This window comes from Tursiops truncatus, chromosome X, assembly GCF_011762595.2.
Source record: "Tursiops truncatus isolate mTurTru1 chromosome X, mTurTru1.mat.Y, whole genome shotgun sequence".
NCBI classification, from domain to species: Eukaryota; Metazoa; Chordata; class Mammalia; order Artiodactyla; family Delphinidae; genus Tursiops; species Tursiops truncatus.
The window spans coordinates 5,921,991-5,943,075 of record NC_047055.1 but is presented as its reverse complement, the minus strand read 5'-3'; the positions used below and the strand labels follow the sequence as shown (position 1 = coordinate 5,943,075).

General features: G+C 38.0%; 1 protein-coding gene across 10 annotated transcripts in view; it reads left to right on the top strand.

Moving 5' to 3' along the window:
- FMR1 (fragile X messenger ribonucleoprotein 1) overlaps window positions 1-18,357 on the top strand; it is a 36,501-nt gene extending 18,144 nt beyond the window's left edge. The window contains exons 8-17 of one of the 10 annotated variants that reach the window (XM_019939264.3): window positions 991-1,161; window positions 1,259-1,337; window positions 4,714-4,823; window positions 5,527-5,661; window positions 6,168-6,230; window positions 8,775-8,861; window positions 11,377-11,572; window positions 13,190-13,297; window positions 13,794-13,876; window positions 15,794-18,357. In XM_019939264.3, the coding sequence (XP_019794823.1) occupies window positions 991-1,161; window positions 1,259-1,337; window positions 4,714-4,823; window positions 5,527-5,661; window positions 6,168-6,230; window positions 8,775-8,861; window positions 11,377-11,572; window positions 13,190-13,297; window positions 13,794-13,876; window positions 15,794-15,904 (1,143 nt within the window). In that variant the 3' untranslated portion in view covers window positions 15,905-18,357. Of the gene's footprint in view, window positions 1-990; window positions 1,162-1,258; window positions 1,338-4,713; window positions 4,824-5,526; window positions 5,662-6,167; window positions 6,231-8,774; window positions 8,862-11,376; window positions 11,573-12,287; window positions 13,299-13,793; window positions 13,877-15,742 lie in introns of those variants that run through there. The other 9 variants (XM_019939262.3, XM_019939258.3, XM_019939259.3 and 6 more) reach the window with 9 other exon arrangements.
- The last annotated feature ends 2,728 nt before the right edge of the window (window positions 18,358-21,085 follow it).

Sequence of the window (21,085 nt, the reverse complement as noted above, 5' to 3'; positions counted from 1 at the left end):
CACTACTAATATTAAAGAGATCCACATATTCAGATACGAAATTTCCATTTTTCAACATGAGCCACTAATATGTTTGGTTTTCATTAATGGCATGCTAGAACTAAACATTAAATTTTGATAATACTATCTAAAGAGAGTGATTATCCACAAGTTTGAGGTGTCAGTATAACCTAGTTCAGTCATCACTGAATATTTGGAAGAATTCATCTTACTTGTGGATCCAGATCACAAGGTCTTACAGACTCTGATCTCATTTTAGGTTGCAGGCACATATGTAAGATAAGCTGTAAATCTTTGATACTCTGTGATCATTCAATTTAATTACTATACCAAAATTTTTATGATTCCTTTACTCAGGTTGGGGATGGGGGTGGGAGGGTGTCTTTCTAATGTCATCACTTCATCAGAGGACTATCTAGGCCCACAGTATCTAGTGATAAGTTATGTAAATGGCACTGTTTCTAGAAAAAAAAATATATGCACACACACACACCAATATCCTTTAATAAAATGAAATGAAACACAACATTGTAAAGCAACCATACTCCAATGAAAATGAATTAAAAAAATGAAATGAGTACAATTTTCTGTAAAGATGGTATTTAAATTTTTTTTTTACTTAATTAATATTGAGTCTGTCAGACCCAGTGAGCTGGTTTTTATTTGGGAACATTTGATCTGCTTCTTAAGTATTACATTGATGTCATTGGTTAACTAAGGCAGCCTTGCAAATAGGTTTGCAAAAGTTACCTTGGAAAATTGTCAACAAGCCCTTTCCTGTTAACAAAAATATATCAAATGGCATAGACCTTTAGTGACCTAAAAAGTACTTACGCTGTGCGAAATATTTTCTTAAACCTGTTAGTTTCCAAGTGAAACTGATTTATAGGTCCCTGATATACAGGGTCAAGATAATTTACATGGCTGACCTAAATACAGTTGTCTTAATAGTTGATAAAGCATACTAATCAGATGTGTGTTTCTCTTCAGAGTTCAAGGCAACTTGCCTCAAGGTTTCACGAACAGTTTATCGTACGAGAAGATCTGATGGGTCTAGCTATTGGTACTCATGGTGCTAATATTCAGCAAGCTAGAAAGGTACCTGGGGTCACAGCTATCGATCTAGATGAAGATACCTGCACATTTCATATTTATGGGGAGGTAAATATTTTACTAAATAGTGTTTTTCTAAAATAAAAAATAGTATTTTAGCTGGCTCATCTTTTGTTGATTTAAATCTTTTCCCCATTTGTATTAGGATCAGGATGCAGTGAAAAAGGCTCGAAGCTTTCTGGAATTTGCTGAAGATGTCATACAAGTTCCAAGGAACTTAGTAGGTGAGTCGTCAATTGCTTTTGACACACACTACAAAAGCAAAAGTTAGGTAAACAGTTTATTTATACCGATAGAATTCCATTTTCACTCACTTGGGGAGTCACTTAGCTGAAGCTTAGTCTTTGAAATAGTCTGTTGCTACAGTGTACAAAAAATATTTGGTAAATACAGTCAAAGATTACATTTTCAGAAGGTGTGCAAAAGATACTGCTTTGCTAGTTCAAACCTACCGGTTCCTGGAAGGATAAATTTTGCACAGCCTCTTCACTATATGTATTTATATCTTAAATATGTTTTTTTCAAAATTAATGACATTTGGGGGCTTTTTATAATTTGGAATAGACTGGTATTTGATCTCTCTAATGGGGCTATAAAATGATAGCACTCTTCATTATCTCAGAGTTGAAGATCTGAATATAGGTTACTTAAATCTAATAAGTTCCAAAGCTAGAAGTAATTCCGAATGTCTCTAGGGCTTTCTGCAACGTCAACTGTAATTCTTCATTTTGACTTGTTTCATGATCATCACCAATCACGAGTACCAGCAAACACATGGGAACTCTTTATCTTTAGTAGAACATATCAACAAAGTGCAGTTTTATCAAGAATACTACATATGTTTTAAATTTATAAATAAAATTGGGACACACTGCCTATACATTTAAAAAAATTTTTAACTTGATATCATGACTGATTATAAAAAGTAATGCATGCCCTTTGGAATGTTTAAAGGAGAAGATAAGGACTTTCTATGCATTTTTTTCACCTACTTTCAGTTCTACTTAGCCTGCTCTTTTTATCAGCATAGAATTATAAACATCTTCCTATGCCATTAAAAAACACTTGGAATAGTATTTTTCTCCCAAAGACAATTAGTTTGAAGATGAAGTATAAAATACTAGTGAAATAATGCAGAATTATTTTCTCAACTATATACTACAGACAACCGAAGAGCATGACTATGTAATGTTACTGAGGTAACTTGCACACCAGTTGTGTGTGTGGGAAATGTGTGATTAGCACCATCCTGGTTACCTCAGGATAAGTGGGGTTGTGAATGATATTTATTTTCCTCTTATTTGCAGTTTGTCAAGCAATTGCCTACATTTTATAGTTAGAAAAGTTATTTTAAATTTAGAAATTCTTAGAAAATATAACCATTAGACAGTTTTTTCAAAAATTACTGAATAAAAACTTATGTGTCAGATTCACGAAAGTTCATTTTGGAGATGGCTTGATGATAGGGAAAGGTCTTGGGTGTAGGCGCTGGATCCAGATTTCAGCTCTACTTCACTTTTTGGTCGCTATTTGGCCTTGGGCAACTGACTTAGCCTCCTTGAGTCTACTTTCCTCACCTCTAAAACAAATGTGATCATAGTGTCTACCGTATAGGATTGTGATAATTAAATAGGAAGATATAGATAGATAGTTAAAGATATAATTACATAAGCTCTGGATATAGTAGGGGACTCTGTAAATGTAGTTCTCTTTCCTTCCCCTATTCAAAACAATTCCAGTTCGGTAGAGCAGAATTATAGTAAGCTGTCAGTTGGGAATTGGAAATAACTATGTAACGTAGAATTGGATTATTTGCTATTAAAAGTAGATTCTACCTGTGGTCTTACCTAAACAGAAGAGGATCCCAGCAGTGACCTTTCACCAGAAAGCCTGATTTTCATTTTGTTCCTACCTAGAAAAATAAGACAGTTCTGTTTTAGAGGCTGTCTCTTCCAGCACTGGGAATGTTGGGAGTTTTCAGAAAGCGTTTTTGTATAAAATTTGGCAAGGCAGATCTATAGGGAGATGTCTAATAAGTATTGTATGAGTTTTCAAGTCCCACAATATGACTTATGATCTCTCTTATTTCCCACAAACTCTCTTTGGTACGTACACTGATTTATCTTTCTTTTCTAAAAATTTGCTTGTTTTTCACCCACTTTGACAGTGAATTGGTCTAATAAGTGTTATAGACATAAAGAAAAAAACCATGGGAAGACTCTCTCCTTCCTCCACCCCTTTTCATTTGAAGGGAAGAAGAGCTGAAATAATTGACAGAAAGACCTAAATCAGGAGTCCTGATTTAGTGGTGTCAGTTCTTTTCCCTGACCACTGACCAGTCATGCAGGTTATGACCAGTCAGAAGAGGTTATGGGGGTGAGTGAGGCTGGCACGCAAAGCAAGAGTGCCAAGGCTATGCTGATTAGAAGAACCACAAGGTTGTGCTTTGACAGGGCTTTCCCTGCATTCTTATTTAGGATCGGCTCAGCAAATTTTCGATTCCAGTTTTTTCCCCATCCCTACCTCAGGTGAAATGGTGGGGCAAGCACATGATGGGCGTGGCCAGTGCTGGGTGCTTTAAGAACCTTGGGAGAGCCCTTGGAATCAGATGTAATTCACATGTAGATTTCTAGAATCCCTTGTTCTTAATATTTGTAATGTCTTGCTTTACACTAATGCATGATGATGGCTGTGAAAGCAGTCATTTCCCAGTTAAGTATATGATTAAATTTTATAAAATGAGAGAGAATCGAGTGCCCATTCATTACTGGTATTTGAAGTCTTTGGAGTTTTAACAGATGATACTGATAAAACTTAATCTTGAATTGGTTTTAAGCTTTTCCATTGTGGTTTTAAGTTAAAAGTGTGATTTCTTAATCTTTTACTCTGACTAATCCCTTTACCTTCTAACATACTAATATAATTTGTGAGTAATGCACAAGAGTAGTAGTCCACTAACACATTGGCCTGAAGAATGTGTACTTTTAGATGTACTTATAGCTGCTTAAGCCACTTTTAAACTTAGAGTACCTTTTATAAATATGCCATATAAAATTCTAAAAATCTTTGCCATGGGCAAAGAAGCAGATTTCAATCAGGTACAGATAGAATTGAAATTGTCAAAGAACGAAGCCAATGTATTTTCTACTATCTGTCCTTTTCCTTAATTCCTTTTATAGAACTTTGCAGAAAGAATGATACACGCCACTATACCTGAACATTTAAAATATGCCCTTTTATGCCAAATAAGAGCCTATCTTTGAACTGCCTTAAAAATTCAAAATTGCCCGTATCAGTTCACAAGTATTATCAGTTCACAAGTATTAATCAACTCTAATACCTGACCAGAGGAGTTTGAACAATGATGACCTCATAAAATGGAAAGCCAGTTTGACTCTGTCTTTTTGAAAAGAGTCTCTGTTTTGGTTTTGAGATAGATAGACAGACAGACAGATACGGAGGAAGAAAGAAAGAAAGAACTGAAATTATATGAAATTTTATACGTATATATAAAATGTGATCGTTTATGGTGGGGTGTGCTTACTGGTTTGAGGTATGTGTTTTTAAAACCAAACATGAATTATTCATTTCTTACCTTAGGCAAAGTAATAGGAAAAAATGGAAAACTGATTCAGGAGATTGTGGACAAGTCAGGAGTTGTGAGGGTGAGAATTGAAGCTGAAAATGAGAAAAATGTTCCACAAGAAGAGGTATGTTTCTAGTGCGTATGTTTCTGGTTTCTCTAATAAAAGTAAAAGTCTTTTATTGTCTTATTTGAGATAGTAACTTAGAGGCCTCCAATATGCACATAATGTGAATGTAAAAAGTCTATCAGGCATTCCAGTTAATTGCAGTTGTAGATAACGGCCTCTGTTTATTCTCTAATGCTGTGATTGTGGATTAGTAATTTTAACCCCTTTAAGCCTTATTTCTTGATCTTCAACATGAGTAATCACAAATGTAAAAAAAAAGTCTGAAGCACTCTTCATATATTACTTAATGTTCCTGACAGAGACAAAATTGGGACACTAGTTAGGTCTTCTGGCTTTCATCCTTTGGCTTTTTTACTTTGTGTGTCTGCTTATTTTCTGTGCTTTACATTTTTTAAAGTATTTGGGGTGGGGGGGTAAGGGCGTGCTCTTCTGTACAATGGTACTGTTTAAAATAAAATCCTTTCAAATTGCCATAATTTTCATATATTTCATAGTCTTTTGTCAAGGTTCTTTTAGCTGAAGTTGAATCTTTGTGCGCTTTTACTGCATAATGTTTGCATTCTGTAAGTTTGTTTACCAAGACTGTTTATAATAGCTTCTGTTCTTAAAAATATGATCATTGGTACAATAATGGAGCTAAATAAAGTCTTAGAAATTGGTCCTTTTTTTTTCTCTTTTGTGTTTTGTGTTTTTCACCAAGGAAATTATGCCACCAAATTCCCTACCTTCCAGTAACTCAAGGGTTGGACCTACTCCTTCAGAAGAAAAAAAGCATATAGATGTAAAGGAAAACAGCACTCATTTTTCTCAGCCTAACAGCACAAAAGTCCAGAGGGTAAGAAATAATGGTCACTTTGAATTATACTAAAAGTCATTTCTTCAGCCCAAATGTTACAGTTGGTGTTTTGGGTATTTTCTGTGGTTAGGCTCATAAGGCTACTCATGCTATATTTGTTTCAAATCTGATTGCCAGCTTATGAGATATTACAAACCAAAGTGATAACTACTCTTCAGTTTATTCACAGTGACAAATCTTATGCTGTAAACATAAAATACAGGGTTGCATTCAGTGGTCACATTTTTCTTTTGAGGGTGGACTTTTATTTTTTCATGCTGTAGCTCTTGAAATTTTACAGGTTGTAGTAGCTCAAAATGTACCCTCTGTTAGATGCATAAGTTACTACTTAAAACCATATTTTTAAAACTGACTTTCAATATTTGAACTAACCTAATTGTTTAGAAATGGATTTAGAAGTCCTGCAGTGAAAGTCCTGCGTTCAGGCTTCTGTGTATCGTTTGTTATAGTTAATGACATCACTTGCATTCCTTATACTGCTTTAGGTGTTAGTGGTTTCATCAATTGTAGCAGGGGAATCCCAGAAACCTGAACTCAAGGCTTGGCAGGTAGGAAAACATTCCTTGAAAAATACATTTTAATTTTATATTTTAATGTTTATTCCCCTGGTTAAGAAAGACTACAAATGATCGTCAGAGTTGGGGGATGTGGAGGAGTGTCTGTGGGTTCGTGGACCCATTGCCCTGGGAAGAAGCTCATATTCCTTCCTGTTGCTTATAATAAGGGCCTTTCTTTCACAGTCCCCTGACCAATATCATCTCTTACCACTCCTCTCCCTTGTACTTGAGAGAGGCTTGAGCCATACCTGAAGTACCTAGAGTTCTTGAAACACTACTCTGCTCTCTGTTGCTTCTAGACGTATGCACATGTTTCCTCTGCCTGGCGCACTCTTTTTCCTCCAACCTGCCACCTTGCTTTGACCGTACTCCTTGTGCAGCTTTCCTTGTATACTTTCCATAGGTCCCCTCCCCCTGACGGGCTCAAGAGCCTTTCCCCCTTTCATGCTCCGATGTGTTCGCCCCTATCGTAGCGCTTACTACATAGATATTTACTAGTTATCTCGTCACATTGTTAGTTCCTTGAGGGCAGACACCCGCCCTCAACCTGGCCTGTGAGAACTGTTTATGGGGAGAATATTATGACTCACAAGAGATTAAAAGCAAAAATGCCATTTTGTAAAAAGAAATATAACCGCAAGTAGATTGGATATTCCTCTCTGCTGGGCAGGCCAGTTCTCATCCCAGAACAGGAAATCACTTTTTCCTGGTGTCTGCTCTTGCCTTTCTTTGTCGTAATTTAACCATTCTGGTCCACTAGTAATGTGCTTAAATTAGAGTGGCACTTGGGCACATCAACAGTTTGGAAATGTTGAAAGAGAATTTTTTTTCATTATTTGCTCCACAGTTGATCAACTAAATCTGTGACATAGGATTTTCAAGCTTATTTTGGTCATATGTGATCCAGGGGGAAGGGCGTAGCATTTCATCATAGGGCATTTTGGAAAATAATATGGTTAACTGCTTTGTAACAAAGCTGGGGAAAAAACTCAACCGTCAGAAATGTTTTTGAGAAAAAAAGATCTGAGTCATAGGCCTGATTGTTTCCATAGTTCATATATTATTCAATCAAAAAAAAAATCCATGTGAAGCTCATGGGTTTTCAATGGCACCTGATTCATTAGGTGGTGGTTGTTACTAGGAAGCAGTGCCTTGCTTACCAGATGGATGTCAGTCTGCAAGCAGTATTTCCTAATTGTTTAGTTTTGTACCCTATCAACAGCCATGTTCATGTGGAAGGAAAAAGAAAAAACCTATTTCAACCCCACATGCATGTAAGACTCTGTGTACTGAGTGCAAGCAAACAAAAGCAGCCCAGCGGTACCCACACCTATCAAATGAATGCTCTTTTTTTTTTTTTTTTTTTTAAATGCGGTACGTGGGCCTCTCACCGCCGCGACCTCTCCCGTCGCGGAACACAGGCTCTGGAAGCTCAGGCGCAGCAGCCACGGCTCACGGGCCCAGCCGCTCCGTGGCATGCGGGACCCTCCCGGACCGGGGCACGAACCCGCGTCCCCTGCATCGGCAGGCGGACTCTCAACCACCGGGCCACCAGGGAAGCCCTGAATGCTCTTTTTAAAAGGGTGATACTTGTAAGCTTCTTGGCTTCTCACACCTAGAAACTTCACCTAGAGAATTCTAATGTATCTACATCAAAGCTCCTGTGTGCTTTTCTTTAGTCACTTGTGAATATCAGTAACCATGTGAATTTCATCAGTAGCTGAATATTGAATTATTCTTAACTTTGAATGTCATAATTGCCAGCTATTAGTTTGCACAACTGGCCTAGGCTTCCCTATAACTGTGACAAGAAACAGTTTTTTTCTCATTTGTACTGATGGGCTAGAAGTATACATTTTTAGTCTACTCCTTTTTTAAAATCTATCCTTATATTAAAGTAGTACCATAGAGAGATCAAACTTTCCTGATGATTCAGTCCTTTACTATGTTCAGAGCGCATTATGGAAGTATATTGAAATGCTAAATTTTATGCTCATGGATGTGCCTAGTTTTTTTTCCCCCCACAGAATAATTACTAAGTGCATTTTAATTTCTTATTCTTCTTGTTTGTGTTTTGTTTGTACTCTGTTGACTCGGCTAGCAAAGTTGATTTAGTTTCTACTTTTGTACCCTGGTATCTAATTTTGAATTATTTTTTAAAGAATTTGATCTAGATAAAATCTGTAGTAAATGATTTAGAGTATTTTAAAGTATTCGTTTTGTTTATGCTTCTCATGTTAAAGCTTATATAATTTTGAGTTACATAATTTATGAGTTTACCAACATTTATTAGTAGTGTTTATATCATAGTAACCTGATGGATTTAAGGGTTGCTATACTGATCTGTCCTTATACACAGTAGGTGGGTAAAATATACCAACTACTTTTGTTTTTAGGTATTGGTTTATATTTTCAACAAACTTTCATGTACTTACTGTTTGTCAGACCCTGTGCTAGGGATTTAGTCATTATTTGCATTTTTCAGATTAATTCACCATTAATTTTATAGGATTATTGTTGCCATCTCTTTTTCAGGGTATGGTACCATTTGTTTTTGTGGGAACAAAAGACAGCATCGCTAATGCCACTGTTCTTCTGGATTATCACCTGAACTATTTAAAGGTGAGGACAGGAAGAACTTTAACGTTGAAACCTTTTGCACTAAAATATAAAAACTCCATAGTAAGTCTTAAAGCAATTAAGTTTCATACTAGCCTGGACATGATAATCAAAGACCTGTAAAAGATAATAGAAAAAAATGTTCATTTCGTTTAGCTTATTATATTCCTTCTGAAAACACGTCAGTTTTCCATCATTATAAATTTAAGGACCAGTATCCCAGTTCTCAAGAAACTCCCCTATTTCCCATTATTCTTCTGTTAAACCCTTATACTCACTTTAGACAATCCTGTCAAAAATACATTTCATCCCATTGATCCTTTCTAGCCCTTGTGAGTTTTTTCCAGGACAAATTTCGTGTCTGTAACACTTGCCTTTGTTGTCCCTTTTATGTCATTTATCAAGGAAATCCCAGGGTTTCATGAAGTCCTCTGTTTAAATGTTTATCCTTCGTAATTTTCTCTATACTCTGTTATTACAAAATAGAAACAATTTGTGTTGTTTTATAAATGCACATTTTAGTTAGTATTTGTACAGTTATGCCTCCTCTAGCTTACAAACTGGAAAGCAGGAACGAGGAGGCTGCAAGGCATAGCAGAAAGAGCACTGGATTGGCAATCCAGTGATTTGCTTGGGGTCTCTCTTCTTCCATGAACTAGCTCTGTGTCTATAGGCAAATCACCTCCCTAGACTAGGTGCTTTTTAAAATTTCTTTTGGCCAAATGTTCTGTAATTCGATAGAATAGAATTTCACCCATGTCACTTTTATAATTTCTTCTTTGTATCCATATGTATCAAAAATACATTGTAACTGGTACTAAATAGTATTTCTAAAGCAATCCAAGTTTCTATTTTATTTATGATGCTATCTTAATAAGAATTTTTTTGCTGATTTCTTAAAGAAATAAAATTAAATAATTTATAGTTATATGTAAACAAGGAAGGAAAATACAATAGCTAGGCACTTCTTATCATTCTTATGGTGGTCAGTTAATAATTGCAAGTGGGGAGGTTTCATCCAGCAAGGTTTGCATGGATAGGATACCCCATTGATTTGCTTATTCACTTTTGTTTTAAAGTGTGTTTTATGTGTAATCTGTTGTATGTGTTTTTCTTCATATTCTTAGCTTAAATAATTTTGAAGACCTGGAGAGTTAGGGTTGCATTGTATCAGTCCCTTGTTCTTTTGACTAATGTTCTTCCTTAGATCTTTTGATTTATTCTTCACAATTGAGTATCTTTTTTGGTTATCAGCAGCTGTCCTGTTGTTGCCATTCTTTCCATCACCAGATCTTCCCTCGAGTGGGCTTGGCATCTCTCACCAAAAGGTGACTGCTTTGCCCCAGTGGGATAACCTGGACTACCATTCTGTTTTGCAAGATACACCCATTCCATGAGCTCTAACTGTACTTTTGGAGTAAGCCACTCACTCCGCTGCAGTCTCTTCTTTGTTCAAGTCCTCTGTAAAACAAATTCTGGTTCAGAGCACAGATGAAGCTCATCTAGATTCTTACCTGCCCTTTTCCTGAGGCTGCCATAACCAAGATTTTAGGAACCTAGCTTTACAGAGGCTTCCCCAGTGACTGTTCATGTGGACGGTCCCTATGACGGCGTCTGCTTGACTGAGACACCCAGTGCTACTCTAGTTGTGGATCCAGTTCCCTATGGCTAGTAAATAGATGCTTATGGGTAGATTGGAAGAAGGGTTAGAATTGAGACTTCATCTGGATTTGACAGAACCCAACATATTGGAAGCATTGTGTGTGAGGGTCTGTTAATGGACCCCAGGTGTATATTTTGATCAACTGACTATACTGTTCGTCATACTTGTTCTAGCAGAGTTGTAGTCTTTAAGAGGTTTTCAAGGCATGATATAAGATATCCAACTTGTTTTTGTCAACTATTAAATAGTTCCCCTATATAAGGAATATAAACATTTTCAGTTCATCGAAGATAATTGTTTCTTAATTGTATAGTCACGTCCAAAGACCTGCCATAGTATATGTTCTTTGAAAGCAGAAGATGGCCCAGACTCAATGTTTTGTTAATTAAGATATTAAGTGGCAAATCTATTTCAATTAAGATTATTTACAATGTGTGATTTTTAAGGTTAGCTGGTTAAACCTTAAATGTCATTTATCTGTATTCATACGTTTTAGAGTTGTTTTATTCAATATCCTATTATCAAGAGGTCCAAAAACTAGCATATTTGTGCCTTAGCAGATCTATCGGATAATAGTGCCAAATTAAATAACTTTAAATTCTATCAGTATAATTTTAATGCTTAGTATTTTTGTTATATCTCTAATTCTGGACATCAATAATATGTTATCTATAGTAAATTTATTTTTAAGGAGACCATTCAATTTCCTGATAATTCTGTGTAACAGTGTTTACTATAAATTTAGAACTGAAATTGAAATATTTCCAGTATACTTTTTATCTGATGAAAAGGAGAAAGGTATTTTTAAGTAAAATGTCAAACTATTTTTACTGTTATCTTGTATATTTTAAATAGGAAGTAGACCAGTTGCGTTTGGAGAGATTACAAATTGATGAGCAGTTGCGACAGATTGGAGCTAGTTCTAGACCACCACCAAATCGTACAGATAAGGAAAAAGGCTATGTGACTGATGATGGTCAAGGAATGGGTCGAGGTAGTAGACCTTACAGAAATAGGGGGCACGGCAGACGCGGTCCTGGATATACTTCAGGTACAAACTAAGCATTTTACTCAGTAACTTTATCTGTTCCTAGACTTAATAGCTGCTAATCTCTAATACTCATTAGAACCCCATTATAACAGTTTCTCACTACATGGTTTCCAATTCACAGTGCGTCAAATTGTGTTGCAAGAGACATAGAGTAAAAACCTGATAATAACACATAGAGTTCACAGGGCAGGTGTGAGTCTGTCCACATTCTGACTGGGGATAAATCTGCTTAAGCCCTTGTACGTTGATGACTTTCCTAAGGCCTTTCCTGATTTTATTACTGTATAGCCAAAACTTTTTTCATTTGTGTACTGTGGCTCATTTTTTGTCAGGCATGTGCTGGTCATACTTGCTGGATGGACTGTGTAAATCAGGGGTCTGCATCCTGTGGCTCGTCAGGTGATTTTGAGTGGCATGGCCAAAGTCAGCCCTAGGCACAGTCAAGAAGTAGGCGAAGCTTCTCTTTGCCTTCTCAGCTCTTCTTTCAGTGCTTCTTTCTTCTCTCCCAGTACCTTTCATTGAACGCTGTCCCACTGCCAGTGCCTACTGTCTTTCTTGCTCAACTGTGTATCTACTATGTAACTTGCTTATGATGGTATAAGGTATAATCCATCTCACAAATATTTGCATTTCAAAAAGGAACTCTTTAAGATGGAAAAGCCTTCAAGATCCACAGGAATGAAGCTATAATGGTGAAGCTATAATTGGTCATTAGCTCCAACAGAGGAAGAGAGAGAGGTAGTAGAGCTGATATTCTGGAGTCGGGGAGAGAGACACCTACTCCTAAGGCCAACCTTGAACCTAACCCCTAATCCCTCTCCCAGCAGTCTGTTCTTTATGCTGTTGAAGTCCCCCGTCACCGTGGAGCTCTTTTCCCCACTCCCATCCCTTATGTCATTAACCCAGACCCTCAGGCATAACAAGTTTATTACAATAAATCCTTTATAATGATCAATTATCCCAGTGGGAGTGGGAGGGAAGGTTGTGGACCAAGCATCAGGCAAGCATATCCCCATTCAGCTAGGTCCAATCCCTTATCGCACAAGAGACCCTTCCCTGAGATAGTAGCCATGGTGGCCACCTTTGCCACCCTCTCTGAGGTGACCAAAATGTATGCATTCCCCTCTGTGCCTGGGCCAAACCTTGTTAAAAGGAACCCTCTTTATAGAGGTTTTGTTGATCAAGGTATTGCATTTAACTGTTGTAGACAACTTTTCCTCCAGAGAGCACAGATGTTTAAAGGAGCACAGCTGTTTAATGATGTGGCATACTCAGGTTTGAACTTAGATGGCTAATAAAATCTTTTATTTTTTTTAATGAGAACCAAAAATGTTTAAAACAAAAATTACCTCAAATATTGTGGAGACCTTCATTTTGAATTTAAGATAATTTGTTTTACAAAATGGAAGGTGATAATACTCTTTGGTGGGCTTATAAATTGGGAAGAGTAATGGATTACCCCTGAAACGTCTCTGGAAGCTTCTGTTAACCTAACTTTTTTTTTAAGTCGGACAACGGTATATAACTTTTAACTCTCGATAGGAACTAATTCTGAAGCATCAAATGCTTCTGAAACAGAATCTGACCACAGAGATGAACTCAGTGATTGGTCATTAGCTCCAACAGAGGAAGAGAGGGAGAACTTCCTGCGCAGAGGAGACGGGCGACGGCGTGGAGGTGGAGGAAGAGGACAGGGAGGAAGAGGACGCGGAGGTGGCTTCAAAGGTACAGAGGTTTTCATTAGTCGAGAAATGAAGGTCAGTTGTAACAGCTGTCTGAAGTTCTATGAAGAACCTTGCTGATTCAGTGATGTATTACCAAGACCCCCATTTCTCTGGTTTTGTACTGGTCACCATGGGAAAGGCTCATGCAATTGGCAATATTAGACAGCCTTCCTTTCCCTCTGGTTCACATAGAATAAATACATGAATTAACACTGATAACTAGTTTCACCTCTTCTGGTATTCTAAACATCACAGTCTGATCATTAGCTCAGGTTGACCTGTAACAGCTGATGCAGAATTGTGATGCCTTAGAAATATTTTCTGTTCCTTGGTAGCATGCTAGGTTATTAGCCAGTGTGTAACTGGAATCACTAGGTTGTTGATCCTATGTTAGATTCTGTGGTGGATCTAAATAAATTGAGGATGGGGGAACAAAGAACTTCCAATAAGCATGTCAGAATCAGTGACCATCGAACCTTTTAAAAACGTCCCTATAGGAAACGATGATCACTCCCGAACAGATAATCGTCCACGTAATCCAAGAGAGGCTAAAGGAAGAGCCGCAGATGGATCCCTCCAGGTAAACCTGTGTGCCTCTTTCCATCTCAATTGTTTGAGTTACAGTACTTTGAGATGTATGAGTTTATTTTACTTGATTTTTGAGCATGTTCAAAGGTTGTAAATTTGGTACATTGAAATATTTTCCTTTCAACACTACATTTGTGGGCAGTCTTAGTCCTTTGCGACAAGTATACAAAGAAGATTTCTCGAGAGAATATGCAGTCTCAGTATTTCTGAAGACTTTGCAGCCTCAGTGTGACTTCAATACCACATTGGTGGTCCAACCGCCCCCCCACCCCCCCCACCAACTGCCCAAGAAAAGAAACATCCAGGAATGAACCAAGAGAGACTTGCGTCAGCCCTGTGGGTCCCTCCTCCCCTGAGTTACATGGATAGAGTGTCCTCTTTGAGTGGAAAGTAAGGGAAAAAAGGTGTCTGGCTCAAGGGTAATAATCATGATACACAGGGCTGTTGACACTCAGCTGGTACTTGCTGAATCAGTCAGCTGCTTATATACAGCCAGCCTCTATTCTGAGAACCCCATCTCAAGTGGTAATCACCTGTGCCGAACCCATTGTTAAGTAATTTGAAAATTACCCCTGAGCGTGTCCAGACAGACACCTTTGCTGAGTGCTCTGTGTGTGTTTTATCTTACTTAATCTTTCAGCAGCCCCCTGAAGTGTAAAAAGTTTTATTATTCTGTTTTATAGGTGAGTAAACTGATGTTTAGAAAGATTGAATCACATAGATGGCATACGGTAGAGTGATATTTGAATACTGGTATCTGATTCCCAGAACCCATGTTCTCTTCTGCTGCTTCTTTAATTCTGAAGACTTAATCCAAGTACTTAGGGTTCCTTCATGCCTATGGATTGGTTTGGGACCAATACCCAAGATTAGTGAGAGATGATTTTTAAGGGCAGAAACTCCATGATGGAGTATTTCTTAGAATTCATAGCGGTTGTAAGTAGGTGTTAACCATTGGCTGGTTCTTAAGGACCAGCATAGAAAAGACCTTAGACGTAGATAGAGATCGATGAAATAATGCACACACATGTGCCTTACAGAGATGTAAGGCATTTATGTACCAGTTTTATAATTCCGCTCTTCACAACCCAACAGTTAAAACAGTCACCCAGGACCAACACTTAAACACACTTTGAAATTACAGCAAACCATTTTGGGATTATATGTCACATTTGCACTTGAAGCAGATCAATATTTGTAATTGTTTTAGGCCCATTTGTCAATATTATCTTCCTTTTGTACAGCATTTAGAAGTCTATTTAGCAGTGTTTAAGTGTTCAGTGTTGGCACTTAAAATATTGCATAAATCTCAGAATATTATTTTTTAAATTGTATTCATCTCTACACTCTTCCTGGGATTCCAGTTCTTCCACACATTAGTGTCTTCAAATTTCCCTGTACCATTCTTATTCTTCAGAGTTCAAGTTGTATGATCATCTGACTTGCCTTACTGAAGGCAAGTAAGTAGCCTTACTGAAGCTACTAGAAACCAACGCTCGTATTTTTTTTTATTGTAAGACAGTGAGAGCCCTCAGTGTAAGGAAACTTAATTATACTCATGATAGACAGAAAGATGTTAACTAAAGCTTAGAAGAAGACATGGCAGGATTGTGAGTTTTTATCTAACTTTGGACACAGTGAGATGACCAGTGTGTTCCAGTTAAAGAAGAGTGTTTTAAAATCAGAAACCAAATAAAGATCCTACCTGACCATAATTTCTTGCACTTCTTCTATTCTCACCCCCATATCCCCCTTTTAAGATGTGGAATTTACCCTTCGGGCTTAAATTTCTCATCAGGCCAATTACAGATTACAGTAGGATATGGTCTGTGTATATAACAACTGTAACTTGTTTTAGATCAGAGTTGACTGCAATAATGAAAGGAGTGTCCACACTAAAACATTACAGAATACCTCCGGTGAAGGTAACCGGCTGCGTACGGGTAAAGATCGTAACCAGAAGAAGGAAAAGCCAGACAGCGCGGATGGTCAGCAACCACTTGTGAATGGAGTACCCTAAACGGCATAATTCTGGAGTTATATTCCCTATACCATTTCCGTAATTCTTATTCCATATTAGAAACTTTGTTAGGCCAAAGACAAATAGTAGGCAAGGTGGCACAGGGCATGAAATGAACACCAGTTCTGTTAAGAATTTTATTTTTTGTCATATTGGCCATAAGCAACAGTTTTCAGATTTGCACAAAGAAACAGATCTTAAAATTTTGAAACATTACTTTTTTTTTTTTTTTTGGCGGTACGCGGGCCTCTCACTGTTGTGGCCTCTCCGGTTGCGGAGCACAGGCTCCGGATGCGCAGGCTCAGCGGCCATGGCTCACGGGCCCAGCCGCTCCCTGGCATAGTGAGATCTTCCCGGACCGGGGCACGAACCCACGTCCCCTGCATCGGCAGGCGGACTCTCAACCACTGCGCCACCAGAGAAGCCCCTGAAACATTACTTTTAAGTAATTAAGTATACTTAGCACTTCAGGACAGGATTTTCGTTTGGTTTATTTTTTAAATACCAAGCAGTGGTATTCTTTCTTAATTTGGACCGTTACCCTGCGTTGGGTGATAACTCACTGGTACATTTCAGTTTTTCTGAATAAATAGCATTTATGGTAATCATATTACACTTCTGTTTTCAGTCTCATACGGAAGGCCAATGACATTTCATGTCCTGTGTCAGTTTATGTTTTGGTCCACTTTTCCAGTATTTTAGTGGACCCTGAGATGTGTGTGATGTGACGTTTGTCATTTTCATTAGCAAAAAAAAAGTTGTATGATCTGTGCCTTTTTTATATCTTGGCAGGTAGGAATATTATATTTGGATGCAGAGTTCAGGGAAGATAAGTTGGAAACACTAAATGTTAAAAGATGTAGCAAACCCTGTCAAACATTAGTACTTTATAGAAGAATGCATGCTTTCCATATTTTTTTTTCTTACATAAACATCAGGTTAGGCAGTATAAAGAATAAGACTTGTTTTTGTTTTTGTTTTGTTGCACTGAAGTTTGACAAATAGTGTTATTGAGAGGGATGTGTAATTTTTCTATATAGACAGGAGAAGAAATAACTGTCTTTTCATTTGAGAGAGGCTAAAACATTTTCAGCTAGGAGCAAATCTTCCTGGTCAAAAGTTAGTAGGATATGCCTTCTCTTTGGCCTGATGACCAGTTTTAAATTAGAGCTGTTTTTATTTTGTCCTCCCCATGTTTTGTGAAGTTTTTCATACTTTAATTTCAAGCTTATTTGGGGGAGATAGGAAGGTCATTTCCATGTGTGCATAATAATCCTGTGAAGTACAGGTACTTTGTCTAAGAAACAATGGAAGCAGGTTAAATGTTTTGTAAACTTTGAAATATTAGGTCCAAATGTATAAGCAGAATTGGAAAGCAGACTAGGATTGGTTAACAAATGATACTTTTTTTCTTTAGTTTTTTGATGTGTTGGATTTTGGGTTTGAGTCTCTCTTTTTTTTTTTTTTTTCTTATGAACAAGATTTACAGAGGAAAAATATGTGAAGGACCTTCACTCTAAGATGTTATATTTTTCTTAAAAAATAACTCCAAGTAGGGGTACCACTGAATCTGTACAGAGCCGTACAAACCGAAGTTCTGCCTCTGATGTATTTTGTGGGTTTGTTTCTTTGAATTTTCATTTTACGGTTACTTTTCCTTGCATACAAATAAGCATATAAAAATGGCAACAAACTGCACATGATTTCAAGAATATTAAAAAGTCTTTTAAAAGTATTGCCAAACATTAATGTTGATTTCTAGTTATTTATTCTGGGAATGTATAGTATTTGAAAACAGAAATTGGTACCTTGCACACATCATCTGTAAGCTGTTTGGTTTAAAATACTGTAGATAATTAACCAAGGTAGAATGACCTTGTAATGTAACTGCTCTTGGGCAATATTCTCTGTACATATTAGCAACAACAGATTGGATTTTATGTTGACATTTGTTTGGTTATAGTGCAATATATTTTGTATGCAAGCAGTTTCAATAAAGTTTGATCTTCCTCTGCTAAATTGACGTTGATGCAATCCTTACAAATGATTGCTTTTAAAATTTTAAGATAGGAAAAGAAATCTATAAAACGTTCTGTTACAAAATGTAACTGTATTACCATTGGAAATTTCACATGTCATAGGAAGTTAGCCGTTATCTACCAACTTTCAAGAACTTGATCTTGTTTAATAAGGTGAAAAAAGTCAACAAAATGGTACAAAAGCACATTGTGCCATTACAATATGCACTAAGTCTCTTTTTTACAAAGGCTGAATTCAGCAAGGCGCTAACTTGCTTAAATGTGAATTACTAACTTCTAAAACTGTAATTTGAGTCACATGTTTTCAAACGGAGTTGGAGTTTATTCATATTACAATATTTGTGTGCTAAACGTGTATGTTTTTCAGTTCAAAGTCATGTTTTTAAAATCTTATTAAAGTTTCAAAAATCTGAAGATTGTTTATCTAGATGTAAATTTTTATTAAAAAGTTGCACTTATGAAAAAGCAAAAAATTAGTCTGACAGATGTTTGCTCCTGGTCTTAAATTTCTAAATATAACAAAAATTAACGATGGGGGGAGGTATTAATCATGCAAAGCATACATTATGCCTTGCAAATAATCTTTTATGTGCCCTTAAAAAGCAGAAAAGTAGATATTTGAAACTAATTCTGCATATCCCCAGTTAGAGAATTTGAACACATTAATTACATAGGATGCTACTAAACCGTGTTAAACACATACTCTTGTCTGAGCACACATAAACTTACCTTGCCATTTGGAAAATATTAAATATGTCTATGTTGAAAAATAGCAGCCATCCTCAAGTAACTTTGTTGGGTTTTCCTGGTCTCGCATTTCAGTGCTCGCTACACGTGAACAACCTATTGGTGGCGGCAGGCTTGAGACTCAATTTGGCTCACTCGGAGGCATTTCTCCCATCTGACCATGATCTTCCCGTTCCTGGTGGTTAGGAATATAGTGCCTTTTAGAGTCAATATACCGATTTGATCACTTTTGAGCCAGTTTGGTTCATGGCCATAAATAGCATCTTTCCCTCATGACCCTCTGATGCCTCTGATAAGCAGTTATTCTGAAATAGCCATTACCAGATGCTAGTCTTGATTGCTCAGAAGGCTTAATGTGTACCAGTATTTAAATTTTGATCGTCTTTCCCTCTGTGTGTTTATCTAGGGCTGTTTAAAAATTTTATTGGGGGCTATTTAGAGATCTACTTTCCATTTCTCTCAGAACTTTCCATGAAGAAACGGGGAAATCTGTATTTTATGCTGATGAGTTCTATGTTAATGGGAGAGGCATTAAAAGTCTTTGCAAGTTGCACTTGCTAAATGATTAAAGATAGGCTTCAAAACTAAGTGCCTAAAGGTCTTCCCACCAATTTCTATATACCATACACTTGATTACAGGTCCAAAACTAGAAGGAAGATGTAAGTGTCAACAGAAGATGGTTACATGCAATCCTGAGAACTTGGGGTATATCATCATTGTTCGGTATCATACAGAACATAGATGGTTTATGGTAAGAGGAGGAAAAAAATTCCAGTGTTATTTTTGGTAAATACTAAGGCATCTTTGTCAGATTTCCTTGGAGATCAAAACCTGTAAGGTATTACATCAAAGAACAGAGTACTAGTGCTCAAGGAATATATATCATTAAAAGTTGCAAGCTCAGCATGGATACTACGTGATAAAAAGGAACCTAAGGAATTATACTGTGAAGAGGGAGGAATCAGGAGGTAGATCCCACACTTGACCAGGCCGTAGACTAGCTCGGTGGTTGCTAGAAGAGTCATGTCACCTCTCCAGGTTCCAGTTTCTTCATGGGCTAAGTAAGTGGTTGCTAAGGTATCCTAACTCCAAAGTCGTATATGCATTAAGAAGGTATTCATGTTTTATATGGAGAAAACTACAGAGTAATTGTTAACGAAGCACCCGCCTGATTTCATCTGGTTCTCATTAAATATTTAGTGCACATTCGCTATATAGCAAGCACTTCACAGGCTTCTTGGGAATACAGAGATAATATTTCAGGCCTTCAAGAAGCTTAGTGTCGAGTGGGAGAGCTCAGTGAGTCAGTGGGCAGTTCCAGCACATGGTACAGTAAGTACTAAGATGCACAGGGTGAGGTGGGAGCACATAGAAACAACCCAAATCAGGGTGGCGAGGAGTCAGTAAAGGGCTTCTCGGATAAAGTGAAATCTTACCTAAGACGGAGGACAGGTTGGAGAGGTTAGCCAGGATAAAAAGGGCTGGGGCCATTGATCTAAGCATGAAAAAGTCAGTTTGGGAAGCTTCCCGAAGCTTCAGTGTGGCTAGGCCACGGAATTTGAGGTAGAGAGTGAGAGAGGTGAGACGAGAGATAAGGCCAAGGAAGGCCTACGTGCCATGTTAGAGGTTTGGCTTTTGGGCGCCTTTGAAGGGTTTTAAACGAGATCAGATTTACACTTGAAGAGTGTGGAGGGACAGGCGGGATTGCCCACCACTCCAGGAGCCTCTGTCAGGTCGCCTGGAACCACCTAGCAGGAGGGACTGGGCCCACATCCAACTTCCTGGACGTTCCTCTGCCCCACAGTCCAAATCCAGCTTCCCAAAGGTCACAGGTGCTAGCAGGCTGTGTTCCCAGACAGCTCCCCTGACAGCTGGCATTTGAGCCCTGGTTTGATCCTTTGCCTGCAAGGCCACCACCATCAGCGTTGCCCTGTGGAAAGGTAGACTCCCAGGGAAGATACACCTTCCCCTGGAGCCCAGCCCCAGGGATGCAGCACGCGGGGTGGGGGGGGGGGGGGGCGGCCTTTGCATGTGTCTCTGCGGGAGAGAATGGGCGTCCACATGCCTCTCCTTCCTGACCCTTACTGGTAATTTTCCCTCATTAAAACCTTCCCCTCTTGCATGCTGGTGTGCTGTTTGCCTTCACCCACCGAGTCACACAGATCGTGACCCACGTGAGTGCCCCACATGAGGCAAACTCCACTTATTCCAGCTCTGGCCTTTGGGAAACTGCAAAAGGGATCAACTAAGCCATACGAGGGCTGCACAACACCCCTCCTAGGGCTAGCGGTGGGAGGCCTAGCTGAGCTGAAATCACTGGTGAACATGTTTCGGCCTTGGTCTAGGGCCATACCATGTGCCACAGAGGCTCTGGAAAGTCCTCCATGTGAGGCA